General features: G+C 43.1%; 5 protein-coding genes across 5 annotated transcripts; 3 read left to right on the forward strand and 2 right to left on the reverse strand.

The window, feature by feature from the left end:
* Positions 1-360: 360 nt before the first annotated feature.
* Positions 361-1,300, reverse strand: BCR41DRAFT_371750 (hypothetical protein; the record flags this gene model as incomplete). The annotated part of the gene is made up of 3 exons (XM_022026631.1): positions 361-688; positions 894-972; positions 1,117-1,300. The coding sequence occupies 3 exons, from the start codon at positions 1,298-1,300 to the stop codon at positions 361-363; spliced, it is 591 nt and encodes a 196-aa protein (XP_021880089.1).
* An 876-nt stretch (positions 1,301-2,176) lies between these two features.
* On the forward strand, positions 2,177-3,669 carry BCR41DRAFT_307768 (hypothetical protein; the record flags this gene model as incomplete). The annotated part of the gene is made up of 2 exons (XM_022020877.1): positions 2,177-2,652; positions 2,808-3,669. The coding sequence occupies 2 exons, from the start codon at positions 2,177-2,179 to the stop codon at positions 3,667-3,669; spliced, it is 1,338 nt and encodes a 445-aa protein (XP_021880090.1).
* On the forward strand, positions 3,374-6,642 carry BCR41DRAFT_100284 (hypothetical protein). Its single transcript, XM_022019300.1, has 7 exons — positions 3,374-4,090; positions 4,209-4,375; positions 4,509-4,607; positions 4,692-4,871; positions 4,962-5,552; positions 5,651-5,849; positions 5,934-6,642. The coding sequence occupies exons 1-7, from the start codon at positions 3,691-3,693 to the stop codon at positions 6,599-6,601; spliced, it is 2,304 nt and encodes a 767-aa protein (XP_021880091.1). The 5' UTR covers positions 3,374-3,690; the 3' UTR covers positions 6,602-6,642.
* Positions 6,643-6,681: 39 nt separating this feature from the next.
* Positions 6,682-10,986, forward strand: BCR41DRAFT_356143 (ubiquitin-protein ligase, cullin 4). Its single transcript, XM_022024594.1, has 11 exons — positions 6,682-6,890; positions 7,204-7,725; positions 7,811-8,694; positions 8,816-9,046; positions 9,167-9,344; positions 9,459-9,541; positions 9,643-9,750; positions 9,842-9,955; positions 10,069-10,180; positions 10,290-10,615; positions 10,762-10,986. The coding sequence occupies exons 1-11, from the start codon at positions 6,863-6,865 to the stop codon at positions 10,855-10,857; spliced, it is 2,682 nt and encodes an 893-aa protein (XP_021880092.1). The 5' UTR covers positions 6,682-6,862; the 3' UTR covers positions 10,858-10,986.
* A 13-nt stretch (positions 10,987-10,999) lies between these two features.
* Positions 11,000-12,956, reverse strand: BCR41DRAFT_324196 (Indoleamine 2,3-dioxygenase subfamily). Its single transcript, XM_022021535.1, has 5 exons — positions 12,677-12,956; positions 12,394-12,510; positions 12,170-12,303; positions 11,870-12,075; positions 11,000-11,784 (listed from the first exon to the last, which is right to left on the reverse strand). The coding sequence occupies exons 1-5, from the start codon at positions 12,884-12,886 to the stop codon at positions 11,060-11,062; spliced, it is 1,392 nt and encodes a 463-aa protein (XP_021880093.1). The 5' UTR covers positions 12,887-12,956; the 3' UTR covers positions 11,000-11,059.
* Between the last annotated feature and the right edge of the window lie 496 nt (positions 12,957-13,452).

Here is a 13,452-nt window from a genome sequence, read left to right on the forward strand (position 1 = left end):
TAGAAATATCACACTATAAAACAAAAATAAACATCATCCACTTCCGTTCAGCTCTTGGCTTGTTTCATCTTTCTTATACATATAACTCAATCGCAACAACCCTAGAAAGAAGAGCGAGACAGAGAGTGTGAGTGATAAAAGCGACATATATTTAGGCATAGAATAAAGTAAATGGAGTAATCGACTTACATCGAGACAGCAGCACAAGCAGGTTCCAAGTGCGCTATTTAGAAAACGACAAAAGAAAATGATTGCATTAGTCTTTACTCCCAATCTAATCTCTTGAGGGATCCAAGTTGTCCTGTCGCAGGCATAAACAGGCCTCTGTCCCTAAACCTGACCTATCCAAACCTTTGTCTTCTATTCATTCTCAGTATATACACTAAACTGTCGCATTTCCTTTGTCCCAAGTGCAAGAGCAAGAGAGAGATCAAATGCCTTGGATAGGACAATTCCATAACTAAGGTCATATAAACCCTTTGCATTAATTCCCTTCCATTTTGTTAGCTCAGTAACCAAATAAGGGCTCTTCTCCCTTCTAAACAAGAGATTTGCTTTCACCTGCAAGAAAAAACTTTCCTTTTCCTGACTCGCTCTTTTAGGGATAATAAGAATAAGGAAAATCACAGGACTAGAGGTTAACGATGCAGGGTCATTTATCGGGAGAGTGGGATCGCTGAGAATTGTACTGCAGACCAAAACAACCCCGTTTGTGAAAAATGAACAAGACGTTCATGAGATCGACAAAGAATGTTCTTATTTTTTATTGCTCTCAAAAATCTCCGCACAGAACAACCAAAAACAGAGCACAAAGTAGATCAGCCCAATTCCATTCACGACTTGGCCTGCATTCATTCTGAACATGGACGTTCATTAGTACAGTCAACACTTACCATCCGAAACATATATCATCCTTTTTGCTGTTTTGGGGTGGAGGCGGCTGTTGTTGGTACATGCCAGGTTGAGGTGAAGCTACGGGAGTTCAATGTCAGACAACCGCAGGATGTAAGTTGACGATACGAAGACTTTTCCAGCGACAGGATGACAGAAAACACTCGTACCCATCAAGTACAAATAAAAGAAAAATAATAAAGATATATTGTAAAGAGTCCTTACGTTGAGCATAGTAACCGCCCATAGTGTTCGATTGTGGATAGCCGGGCTGGTCGTATCCAGATTGAGGGGGATACCCGGGTTGATATGAAGCTGCCTGACCATACGCGGGTTGTCCATAGGCTGGTTGGACCTGCTGAGGATACTGTGGAGGCTGAGAAGCGTAGTAGCCTTTATCTTGCGACATGATTATGGTGATGAGACTGAGAGTATGAAGCAAATTTTGGAGGATGAAGGCGATATTTAAATAAGCTCAAATGAAACTGCCAAGACTGTCAGAAATAGATCATGGCTGCAACTATCATTTTGTTTTAGTCCTTTCCTTTTTTCTGTCTGGTGCGTCATTGCTTGTGGCCCTACACGTGATATGGGTTTAGAAAAAGTTGAAAAACACTCAACAGTTGTGTGGTGCCAGACACAGCCACGTTTAATACATGTCTTTTTTATTGTTCATCTCTTTAAAATAGGAAAGTAGCTATTAAAAAGACAGGGTAAATGTTGAGTATTTCATCTAGAGCATTGCCGATAACACACGATAGTATAAGAAAAGGGCAGAGACAGCCTGACATTCTCAATCTACTGGAAGAAGGCCTAAACAAATCTGTTTACCCGTTTCATTTTCAGCAAATCAGCTGTGGAAGGCAGTCATTGTGAGGGCCGAGCATTCCACCCCACAAATAAACTGCGCTCCTTTTTTTATTGTTCCTGAATTCATTACTCTCGCATTCATTCTTCATTCTTTACAAAAATGTCAACGCCGATCGGCGAACACAACCCTGGCGAATTGCCCGTACTAGACACCCACGCCAGCAATACATCATCGATACCCTCATACACACACCACTCAAGACCGCCATTGATCTCTCACAACTCTATGGCCATTTCTATTGCTTCTTCATCAACCCCTTCGTCTTGTACAATTGATGAAGCCATGGACTCACCCAACGTCCCAAGGAAGGGGAAGAGCGATAAAATGGGCACGCATGATCCCTCAATAGCCTCAAATGTATCAATTTATCCTCGATCTCGACTCCATGCTTTCTTGGATCGACACTCCTGGCTAATGGGCTGGAACCATGAAGATTGGTGGCCTTGCTGGATTGGACTCTTTCTTTTTGCTCTTGTCGCGATCGCTGTTCATAACAAGATCCCAGCAGCTCACTTTGCCCCCTGGACCTCCAATCCATTTGATTCTTTGAATGGCAAGGCCAATTTGGACCTTCTTGTTCTATTCCCTTTACAGGGCTTCTTGGTTTGGCTTGCACTGTGGGCAGTCCAGGTCAAAAACTGGAGCAAGTTTTACAAAGGGTTTGCAGTCATATACTCCCTCTCCTTTCTCAGCAAATGGCTAGCTGCTCAGAGAAACATTAAGAGCGCCAGTTTGGGTGATTCAATATGGGCCATTTTATTTGGAACATTATTAAGAAACATTATGGCTGGGGCGCCTTTACCAGATGGACGATCCAAGTCGCTACCAGGTTGGCTCAAGATTGCTCAGCAGACAGAGCTCTACATCGCTATCTCACTTGTTCTTCTGTGGTAATGTCAAAATATATATTTGTGCTTAGCCCTTTGACAAATTTTTGGTGACCGTTAAAAAATGCATCACATCTGATTTAATGATCGCGCCATTTTTCGCCATTCATTCTACATACCCACAATTTTTTTTTTTTTTTTTTTTTACTACTGAACAGCATTGATTTCTCTGTGCTTAAGCCACTGGCACCTAGAGCCATCTTTGTCTCATGGATTGATACCCCTTCACTGTTTATCCTGGTTGCGCTTGTGGGCACGACATGGCTTCGCATTGACCTACAAACCTCCATGATCATGAGCGGTGCGACTTTTATTTGTGGCTCGTCTGCTGCCATTGCTCTTTCGGCCTCTCTCGGCGCCGGTAGCAAATCTGATCTACCCATCGCTATTATTTCTGTCTTCACCATTCCCTCTATTATTGCTTTACCTTATATTGCCAAAGCGGTTGGTATAAGTGCTAAAGTTGCTGGCGCCTGGTTCGGAGGTTGCGTTGATTCGACTGGCGCAGTTATTGCTGCCGCAACCATCTATGGTGATTCTGGGAATGTCGCGGTTGAGACTTCCGCTGTCGTTAAAATGGTCCAGAACATGCTGATTGGGCCTATTTCCGTAGGCGTAGCTGCAGTATGGACTCAGCGAGAAGAACGACGCATGCGGGCGCTGCATAATTCATTGCAAGACGATGTCCTCCGATCCAAGTCTGACTTTAAGCCAGTTCCTTACCAGACCTTGCTTTGGAATCGGTTTCCCAAGTTTGTGCTGGGCTTTATAGTGACAGCGATCCTATTCAACACAATTGTACCGATGGAGGACAGGGCCGAGGTCAACTCTTTCTCATTCATGGTAGGCGAATGGTTCTCAACCATGAGCTTTGTCAGCATTGGATTAGGACTTCAATTCCATGAACTTCGACGTGAAGCCAGACTGTTACTCAAACTGACGACGCTGTACGCTCTGGCGCAGCTCGTTGACATTTTGAGCACATTTGGTCTGGCCTATATAGCTTTTGAGATGTTTTAGAAAATAACATGTATCATATTAATGATCAGATGCTGTAATATACCTGCCGTCGATGTGGGAACGCTTGGATATTGGGTTTTGGTGGATATTGATGAGGATGATAGTCTTCCTGAACTATACGCGCCTTCACTGATCTCACTCTTTGCGCAGCCACAAGTGGCTCCTTCTGATTGCTCCACGTTGATCATGTCTGTGCTCTCGCGACTAAAACGGCGATGTGTTGTCCCTGCACGTCATTTTTTGCATCTTTCACTTTTTGAGTTTCATGTCTCATTATACCTCTCTCACCCACACTTTTCTTTTTTTTCTTTCTATCCCTATTTTCGCTACTGTTCTTATAATCTCACTTGTTTTATTACAGCCCCAAAAATAAAAATGAGCAGTTGGCTAAGAACTACATCCGCCATTGATGAACTCGTTGGTATGCTTCATGTGCTTCATTCTTTCAATGCATGTAAAGTCTTAGTCATGAAACATGGTCAACATAGGACTCACATTCCTCGAGCTTAAACCTTCTCTTTGTTTTTATGACATTATAGACAAGGCAACCTCAGAGAACTTGCCTGCAGGAATAGAAGACTTCGCACAGAATCTGGAGATATGCGATCAAATCAGGTCCAAGCAGGTCTCACCAAAAGACGCTGCAAAGGCACTCAAGCGCCGTATTAGCCATAAAAATCCTAATGTTCAACTACTTGCCCTGGGTGTACGTTCTTATTCTACAGATTGCCCATTTTGATATTTATCACTAAGTTTGCACAGGATAAAACAGATGTCTTGGCGATCACTAACACTGACTTTGACTTTTTTTTTTTGACTTTCATTATTGTATATATTAGCTGACAGATGCCTGTGTGAAGAATGGAGGTCGGCACTTTCTTGTCGAAGTCGCCTCTAGAGAATTCATTGACAATATGGTATCTATTCTCAAAACACCTGTAAGGCATTTCTTTTTCTTCCTTCTACTTTCGATTAGAATATGGCTTGAATTTTGAGCTTCAGCTAACGTTTTTTCATTTTAGGCTGGTTGCAATCCTGAGGTGAAAACTAAGATCTTAGCATTGCTGCAGTCATGGGGACATCTTTTCAGAGGAAGTCCAAGCCTAGGATATGTCTGTGACACTTACATGGTTCTCCAACATGAAGGGTATAAATTTCCGCCTGCCGATAATGTCGGTGCAGCCCTTGTGGAAACCGCAGCAGTAAGGATGAACATTCTCTTGGAACGGATAGAGGATCAAGGAATTTTCTTGTGGTTAACACCGACTATTTCTTGCTGTTCGTTAATGTAGCCTCCAGATTGGACGGATTCGGATGTGTGCACACGCTGTAGAACAGCATTTACACTTACCAATAGGAAGCACCACTGTCGTAACTGTGGAGATACTTTCTGTGGACAATGCTCGAGCAATACTATGTCTCTACCAAACCTTGGAATCAATCAGGAAGTGCGTGTATGCGATGGATGCTGGATTAAGAGGAAAATGGGTGGTAAGGGCACACCTGTTTACGATATCAATAGCCTAGGTGGGCCTGCTGAGCTTGTTCCAGCTACCAGCAAACCGGCTCAAAGCAGTAGCTCGAAACCATCTATGGTGCAGCCACCAAACCCTTTGAGTGAGGATGAGGATTTGAAGAGAGCAATTGAACTATCGCTGAAAGAGGTTAATACTCAACCAGGTTATAAACCCTCAACGCATAAAGAGCCAGAACCTACAAAAACGACAGATGTGGCGCATGGTAGCGACGTGGAAGATACAGATTTACTGGCTGCTATTGAAGCCTCGTTGCGAGAAACCAATTTGAGTGGAGCTTCTACTTCCACTTATACGAATGAGCGTCAATCAGCCTATGGGACATATACTTACACTATTGATACCGAGGTACATGAACTTTGTGTGCTTGTGGACTTTTTTTTTTATCATCTGCTCATCAATTAGTCATGACTGTTAAACCCTGAACCCTTATTCTTGACCCCCAGCGAGCTTCTGTGACTCCATCAAACACTCTAACCCAAACGGAGAAAGAGAATGTTGAGTTGTTTGCCTCACTTGTTGACCGAATCCAGATGATGAACGGCGATGTTTCAAGGGACCGAGAGGTCCAAGCACTATATGCGCAGATTTCAAAGCTTCAAGCTAAGGTCGATCAAAGTCTTGAGGAGGTCACCAAAAAACAACGTGAGTTATCCCGCGCTTGATTATTTGACGCAAATCACCTAATGAGTATAGTTGCTGACCCTGAAATCTCTGAATTTCATTTAGAGGAAGCAATCATGTTCAATCAGCAGATTGACCAAGCTGTTAGGATATATGATCATTTGTTACAGGAGCGACTCAACAGTTCATACCAACAAAGGATGGGTACCAGTAATTACGGATATTCTGGCCTACAGCAGCAGCAACAGCAGCAGCAACAGGGGGATTTCGGCGCTACTTCATCTCTTCATGCACGCCAAGACATCCCAGTGTACCCGCACCTGAAGGGATCAGAACCTAGCTACAGTCAGCCCATGCCCAATGCACCATACGCACCATACTCTCCAAATGTACCGCCCGTACAACATAACTATCAGTACCACTCTCCTCAGACTCCATCTACAGCACCGTTTGTAGCGATGCCTTTCGCATCTGCCCCACCGCCCACTCAGTCAATCGTTCTGCAAACACCTTATCAGCCACTACAAGACCCATACTATGCTTCCGCACCAGGTCCTTCCACTTCTTTTTCACCAATCACACAGCAAACACATCAGCTCCAACAGCAGGATTATCAAACGACAAGTGCGCAGCTGCCTACCGCAGTTGAGCCAGTCGGACATCCTTCATACACACCTTTTATTGGCCAACCTTTGCAGTCGTACGTGTCAACGGCACCTGCTGCACCTACACCTGTAGTTCCTGTAGAAGAGAAGCCTCTAATAGAGTTGTAAAAATGGAAATTATGATTAAAAAAGCCACATTAACCATTGCAATTGCCACTAAAAAAAACCATTAGCATTCCTTGTTGAACAACAGCTTTTGAAGAAGGGTTGCAGTCAACATTAGAACAAGACTGTTAATCATCCTTCACTATTCAATCACTTGTCTTTCGGCTGTTCTTTATTACTCTTCACTCATTATCCTGTCCAACTCCTCTATCACTAAAACACATTTGCGATTCACAGCGTTTATAGCTGTCACCCGTGATTTCTATGAGCTCAGACCGACTGATTGCGTCAGGTAAATGCACAAATAACCAACTTTCAGCAGTGGACGTGAGGTATTTCACATGGCGCATGGTTACATGCAACATACTCTTTGAGGTATCACATTTCAACATACGGCAATAGCCTCTGTTAATAGAGGGAATGCTGCTTTGTAACAACACTTCTGGCTCAAAAGCGTGTATGGTGTGTGTCTGTGTGTGTGTCGCCAGCTTTCTACATAATCTCAGCCAATGCATGTCTACAGGTAGCTTATCTTTAGTTCCCTCCTCTAACAAACGCCGCCTTGTCTTCTCCTTGACTACGGGCAACGTTGGCGAATTGTGTAGAAGCAAGCCTGAGCAAGAAACGGAAATCGTCTAGCGTAGCCGCGCGTCCCTCTGAATCAGCCACTGGTGAGGGGTCTTCGTCTCGCGCCTCTGCCTCTACTTTATCCCTCTCTTCCTCCTCTTCCTCTCCCAAACCCTCCTCCTCTTCAACCACACTTCCCTACAAAGTTCTCCCTGCCAACCCTCTTGAACACTCTTTTGCGCGTGCACGCGAACTGGAAGACAACAAACGAAGACGTACCGCTTCCAATAATTCTTCTTCATCTACCGTGAATAGCAGACATATCGGGGACGAGAACAGCAATAGTAAAATGTCGATTGATCCTCAAAAAGCGTTTTTCCCCACTACGAACTCAGCTTCAAGTTCTACAGGAATTGGGCTAGGTCGTGCTGGTCCCAGAACAGGAGACACATTGAAAACAGTTTCACTTAATGGGATGAAAGGCAGTGCACCAGTCGTCCGTCGAACGGATGTGCAAGGAAGACAGCCTGTTAAAAAGCTGGTCATCAAGAATTTTACAGGTATTTCCTCATCTTCAATAAAAATCTTCGATATATTGCGTGCGAATATTTAACGGATGTTTTTATCATTGTTATTACTACTCAGTGACGCCGGAATTGCCCAAGGATTACGAACTAGAACGATGGAAGGTGCTCCAGCAGGCTATCCATGCCATTCAGGAATCCAAACCTGTGACTTCATCATTAGAAGAGCTCTACAGGACATGCGAGAATTTGTGTCATCAAAAGTATGGTGATACGCTTTATAAGAAACTGTCTGCCGAGGTCGAGACTCATATCCATAAGGTTGTAGAACGCCTGTTAAACAGTAACCTCGACCAGGATACAATCCTAGAGGCTGTTCATACCGCATGGGCAGACCACTGCCGGCAGTTAATCATGATCCGTAGCATCTTTCTTTATCTCGATCGTACATTTGTCTTGCAAACGCAAGGTGTATCCAGTATCTGGGATATGGGCCTAGATCTTTGGCGGCGATTAGTTATGAACCAGCAGGAGATCCGAACCAAGGTTTTAGCAGGAATCCTTCGTTTAATCGATAAGGATCGTGGAGGCGATATCATTTCGCAACCCCTCATTTTATCGCTGCTGCGTATGCTCACGGACATCAACTTATATGCATCAGTCTTTGAGACGCCGTTCTTGCAAAATTCCCGCCTGTACTATCACGTTGAGGGCGAAACTAATGTACACCGGTTCACAGTCCCAGAGTACCTCCGATATGCACAGCAGAGATTAGTGGAGGAGACAAACCGTTTCGAGGGATATCTTGACAAGTCCACACGAGGTGGGTTGATTTCTGCTGTAGAAGGCGAATTGCTCGAAAGATGGACAGACATGCTATTGCAAAAGGGATTCGAGAGTGTTATGGTGGCCCATAGCTTACAGGACCTGAGGTTGTGGCATGATCTTTTGACGAGGGTGAATGGTCTGGAGAAATTGAGCATTCATTTTGGTAACTATGTCAAAGTAAGGATTCAAGAACATTGGATAAAGCAAGCTTATACTACGAATATTTTACTGTGCCTTGCGGATGTGAGTATACTCCTGCTCACAAGTTTTCCATTGGAATTGATTGGAATGGTATTAGAAAACGGGCAAAGCTCTAGTAATAGATCCTTCACGAGACGACCAAATGGTCGAAGGCCTTTTAAAATTCAAGCAGGAAGTGGATGAGGTTGTTAGCAACTGCTTCCAGAACTCGGAGCTCTTCCTAAACGTTCTTAAGGAATGCTTTGAGTCTTTCATTAATACACGACAGAACAAGCCTGCAGAGTTAGTAGCCAAATACCTGGACCTTCGATTGCGCAGCGGAAATAAGGTAATTTTGTAGTTCACCCTATCAAACAATTCATTATTTTATTGTTCTCATACAAGACGATTTGAGATGATGGGAGTTGAGAAGCTGAAGGGCCTATATGAGCATATGTATACCTACTAGGACTTAACGGACGAGGAATTGGAATCGACATTAGATAGAGTCTTGATTCTCTTCCGCTATATTCAAGGCAAAGATGTGTTCGAGGCCTTTTATAAGCGTGATCTGGCTAAACGATTATTACTGAACAAGAGTGCCTCGTTTGATGCGGAGAAGAGCATGTTGAGCAAATTGAAAGCTGGTTCGTACAAGTTTTTTATTATTGTTGTTATCATTTGCAATTCATCAACAGGGCGAGCTGCTGAAAAATGTATTGTTTGTACCCAATCATTAATGTACGGATCGATTACTATAGAGTGCGGCGCTGGGTTTACGACAAAGCTGGAGGGCATGTTTAAAGACATGGATATTTCTAAAGATATTATGGTCAACTTTAGGGTGAGTCTTGCATGCTAATGTTTTCCCGCGATTGCATCGCCGTATGGGTTGAGCATGGTACTGATAAAATGATGGCTGGATCTGTCCTCACTGTATGTTAGGCAAGCAAAATGTATAACAAAATGGGAAATTTGGATCTCCATGTTAATGTCCTAACACAAGGCAACTGGCCTACTTATCCGCCAGCGGAGGCCAACATCCCTGACCAGGTGCGTTATAACCGATATAGTTCAAAGAAACCAGCGTCGGTAAAGGAATATTATGAACTCACATTTTAAGACTAATTACCATTATAAATAGATTTCACAATGTCAGGAAGTGTTCAAAGAGTTTTATCTTTCCAAACACAAGGGAAGGCGGCTGATGTGGCAAAACTCACTTGGCCATAGTGTTGTCAAAGCTCATTTCCCATCGGTAGGCAGGACAACATACTGCAATTTTTCATGGCTCTTACCTGTTCAGTAACGGTGAAATAATAAGACAATCTCTTTTGTGGCCTATATGGCTGTATGTTTTCATGGGAATAGGGCACCAAGGAATTGCAACTTAGTTTATTCCAGGCCATCATCTTACTATTGTTTAATGATGTTGATGAATCCCATCTGTCGTACAAAGAAATCAAACAGCTCTCGAACATCGGTATGAGACATGAAGCTCAATTGTTTGGAAGCTATATGCCTTTCGAATTAATAAATGGCTGCTACTAACGCGTATTTGCTATTCGGTTTTGGCTGCATTATGAAAATAGATCCTAAAGAATTAGATCGAACACTTCAGTCTTTGGCGTGTGGAAAATATCGTGTCCTTGTGAAGCACCCCAAATCAAAGGATGTCTCTGAGACAGATGAGTTTTCGTTCAATAAGGACTTTACAGCATCGCTGACCAGGATCAAAATTAATGCGATTCAACTCAAAGAGACACAAGAGGAGAATGCATCGACGAACGAGCGTATCTTCCAGGACCGACAGTTCCAAGTCGATGCAGCAATTGTTAGGATCATGAAGACACGAAAGCAGCTTTCCCATACACTGCTCATGAGTGAGCTATTCGAGCAATTGAAGTTTTCTATTAAGGTAATACAGATCAGATAATGGAAAAAATTCAAGACAAAATAGGCTGTTTGTGCTTTTTTTCCCGGAAAGATGCGTTAGAAAGCGTTTTCCAACATCACCTCAATTTTCTTTTTTTTTTAAAAAAAAAAAAAAAAAAAAAAAAATAGCCTACGGATCTGAAAAAGCGTATTGAGAGTTTGATCGATCGCGATTACCTAGAACGCGACAAGAATGACCAGAGTCTGTATAAATACGTAGCTTAAAGAGTTACCTACTTGCGCGTTTTGTTAGTGCTGTAAATATTTGTCCTTCTTTGGATGCTGATAAAAAAAAACCTCTTTTTGGTTATTTTTTTGGAATATGAAATTTAAATAAACAAATAAAGAATGCTGTAATATTCTATTTCATACACTTTACAAGTTGTGTGCAAAGGAAGAAAACTTTGAAGTTTGGAGTTGCTTCACTTCATTTATTCGCAGAAATGGTTGGCAGCAACTTTGTTGCATTGGTCTCGTCACGGTTAGTTTTAAGGAATGGCATAAGGTCACTTCCACCTGTGCCCTGAATTGCTGGCTCGTGACCTTCGTCTTTCTGCTGGTCCTGACTGGCCTTAATTCCTTCTGCCTTTTTCTCTTCCACGTTAGTATCGACTTTGACTCTGTAATCCTCCCATCCCTCTGGTGGACCTCGTCTGGCTTGGGTCAGGATGTAGCGGGTGACGACTTGAATGTGAGTATCTCTGAAGAGCTTGATTTGATGTACACAGGCATCGTAGTTTTCGATCAATTCCTTGATCTGGACGCTATGCTCCGAGTCTTCAAGGAGAGCTTTCTTGGTGAGGACGTAATCTCTTAAGTTGGCGACTCTGCCCAAATGACTCAAGAAGGCGCGATGTGGGCCAGGCATGTAAGCTCTCATCTTAGCTAATAGGGTATTTGGGGCCTTTCCAGTATTAGCACCAGCACTGTTGCCATTGCTGTCATAATGATCAATACCAAAGATAAGATCAAATGATGGAAAGAGGGAGGATTGGCCGGCGGTGGCGCCCATGTGATGCTTGGGGCCACCACTCACACCCTTGTACTCGAGGCCGTTGGGTAGCCCAAGAGTCGCCATGTTTTCGGAACCAGCAAGGAATTTGCGAATCTTCCAGTAGAAAACTGCAGGATCACATTTCTCAAACATGCGCGCTAAAATGGAGCCAAAAGCTTAATGTTAGATATTCAAGTTGTTATTAGAAGGAGATTGGTAGGTCATTATTGATGTGTGTCCTACCCAGAATCTTGCCGACCTTGGAAAGCTGAAGGAGCGCGACTTTGAGATGGGCGGTGACCGTAGGTAGATCATCCTCACGTACGGCTTGCATAGCGTCCAATAATGGCTGTAGAGCTGCACCACCCTCGACTTCGACAGACACAGAGACGATATCAAACCACGTCTCGTCTGCAGTACCAGTCATAGTCACAATCGTATCAAGATTCCTGTCGAAAACAGGAGGGCAATGAGTACAATCAAACACAAGAAAAAGGACCTTGCGGCACCATAAACTCTAAAAAGGAGATTTTTTAATCTTACTCGATATCGTAGGGGCCTTGTGGATCCTTAAGCTTCCAATTCCAAAGATCATTACTGGCATATGTCAGTACTGGGGGAATATCAAGGATATCAGAAATAGCTTGCCATGGAACAGCCAGAGGCTCTGGGATCGACTGTGCTTGTCACCAATGAAAAAAGGGGATGATCATTAAGTCAAAGTTTGGCGATGAATATAACAACAATTTAACAAATCATGTGTATACCTGAGCAATATCAAGACCACTTCCCCAAACGTACGAATGGGCGAGGATGCACAGTAGTGTATAAGCGCGCTGCTGCTCACGCTTTGTCTCAAGGCGAGTTACTTCCAACAAAGGCATCTAGTTGCCAAGAAAAGAAGTCATTGTTAGGACAAAATGTTGGAAGCACATCAATGACCTAGATTTTTTTTTTTTTTTTTTTTTTTTTTTTTTTGCATTCAGAGCAAAGCGGCTCATTCGATGTCTCGATAAGTTTCCGCTAGGCATCATGATATTGGTAGGTTACCTGGTCAATGGCGGACCTAAGTAGCCGCGCATCAATTAAGATATTTAATTGGTCCATAATTTCCTCCCACGGCTGGTAATAAGGCTGGGTCAGTCTTGCCAATGGATACGGATAAGGAGCAAACCCTGTGAAGGATGACACATCATAGTTCTCGAGGATTGGGAATTCTTCAAGTTGTTGAGTGGGAGGAGTAGTGGTATCGGCAACCATGGTTCAGATGTCTCTAACAAAATTAAGAGCGAGTAGAAATTGGAGAGCAAAGACTAAAGTAGATGATAAAAAATGAGGGATGATAATGAAGGAGAATTCCGACCTTTTATTCCGAAAATGAAATAAAAAAACACGTATTTACGCCACTCAACGCAAATGGCCGCAAGGTATATGCGTGCATGCTTGACACACCAGTCAACCATGTTCAAAAGCGCCGGACTTTCACCAGACCACAGTCAAAAATTGACAAAACTGATTTAAAAAAAAAATGGACCAATTAGTCATAACGACGCCGCAGGAAGGATGTCTGGAATTGATGATAAAAAGTATAAAAGGGTGTTTGGAGAGAGAAGTATCCCCATTGATCCAATGTTGTATTAGTGTTTTTTTTGTGGAACAAATGCTACAAATATGGTTTGATGCATGTACATAAAGTTATGTCAGTAGGAAAAAAAATAATAAGCTGGATACAGTTAAGATCGGATAATCGCCAACGTGATTAATGGCGCTCTTCTGACTACAAATAGGCTGGTCTAGGTTTCTTTGACATCATGGACCCTAGTAGG

Source organism: Lobosporangium transversale, assembly GCF_002105155.1.
Source record: "Lobosporangium transversale strain NRRL 3116 chromosome Unknown BCR41scaffold_25, whole genome shotgun sequence".
Classification (NCBI taxonomy): Eukaryota; Fungi; Mortierellomycota; class Mortierellomycetes; order Mortierellales; family Mortierellaceae; genus Lobosporangium; species Lobosporangium transversale.

What these genes read in the sequence shown, in the direction of transcription:
- BCR41DRAFT_324196 (XM_022021535.1), bottom strand. Translation starts at nt 12,886, where the DNA reads ATGGTTGCCGATACCACTACTCCTCCCACTCAACAACTTGAAGAATTC. An exon ending in CAAGGCCCCTACGATATCGA is followed by an intron (nt 12,076 to 12,169) that starts GTAAGATTAAAA and finishes TGTTTTCGACAG; the next exon opens with GAATCTTGATACGATTGTGA. An exon ending in CAAGGTCGGCAAGATTCTGG is followed by an intron (nt 11,785 to 11,869) that starts GTAGGACACACA and finishes GCTCCATTTTAG; the next exon opens with CGCGCATGTTTGAGAAATGT.
- BCR41DRAFT_100284 (XM_022019300.1), top strand. Translation starts at nt 3,691, where the DNA reads ATGATCAGATGCTGTAATATACCTGCCGTCGATGTGGGAACGCTTGGA. An exon ending in TATCTATTCTCAAAACACCT is followed by an intron (nt 4,608 to 4,691) that starts GTAAGGCATTTC and finishes TTTTCATTTTAG; the next exon opens with GCTGGTTGCAATCCTGAGGT. An exon ending in CCCTTGTGGAAACCGCAGCA is followed by an intron (nt 4,872 to 4,961) that starts GTAAGGATGAAC and finishes TCGTTAATGTAG; the next exon opens with CCTCCAGATTGGACGGATTC.
- BCR41DRAFT_356143 (XM_022024594.1), top strand. Translation starts at nt 6,863, where the DNA reads ATGAGCTCAGACCGACTGATTGCGTCAG. An exon ending in GATTGCGCAGCGGAAATAAG is followed by an intron (nt 9,047 to 9,166) that starts GTAATTTTGTAG and finishes TATACCTACTAG; the next exon opens with GACTTAACGGACGAGGAATT. An exon ending in TCAAAGCTCATTTCCCATCG is followed by an intron (nt 9,956 to 10,068) that starts GTAGGCAGGACA and finishes TCATGGGAATAG; the next exon opens with GGCACCAAGGAATTGCAACT.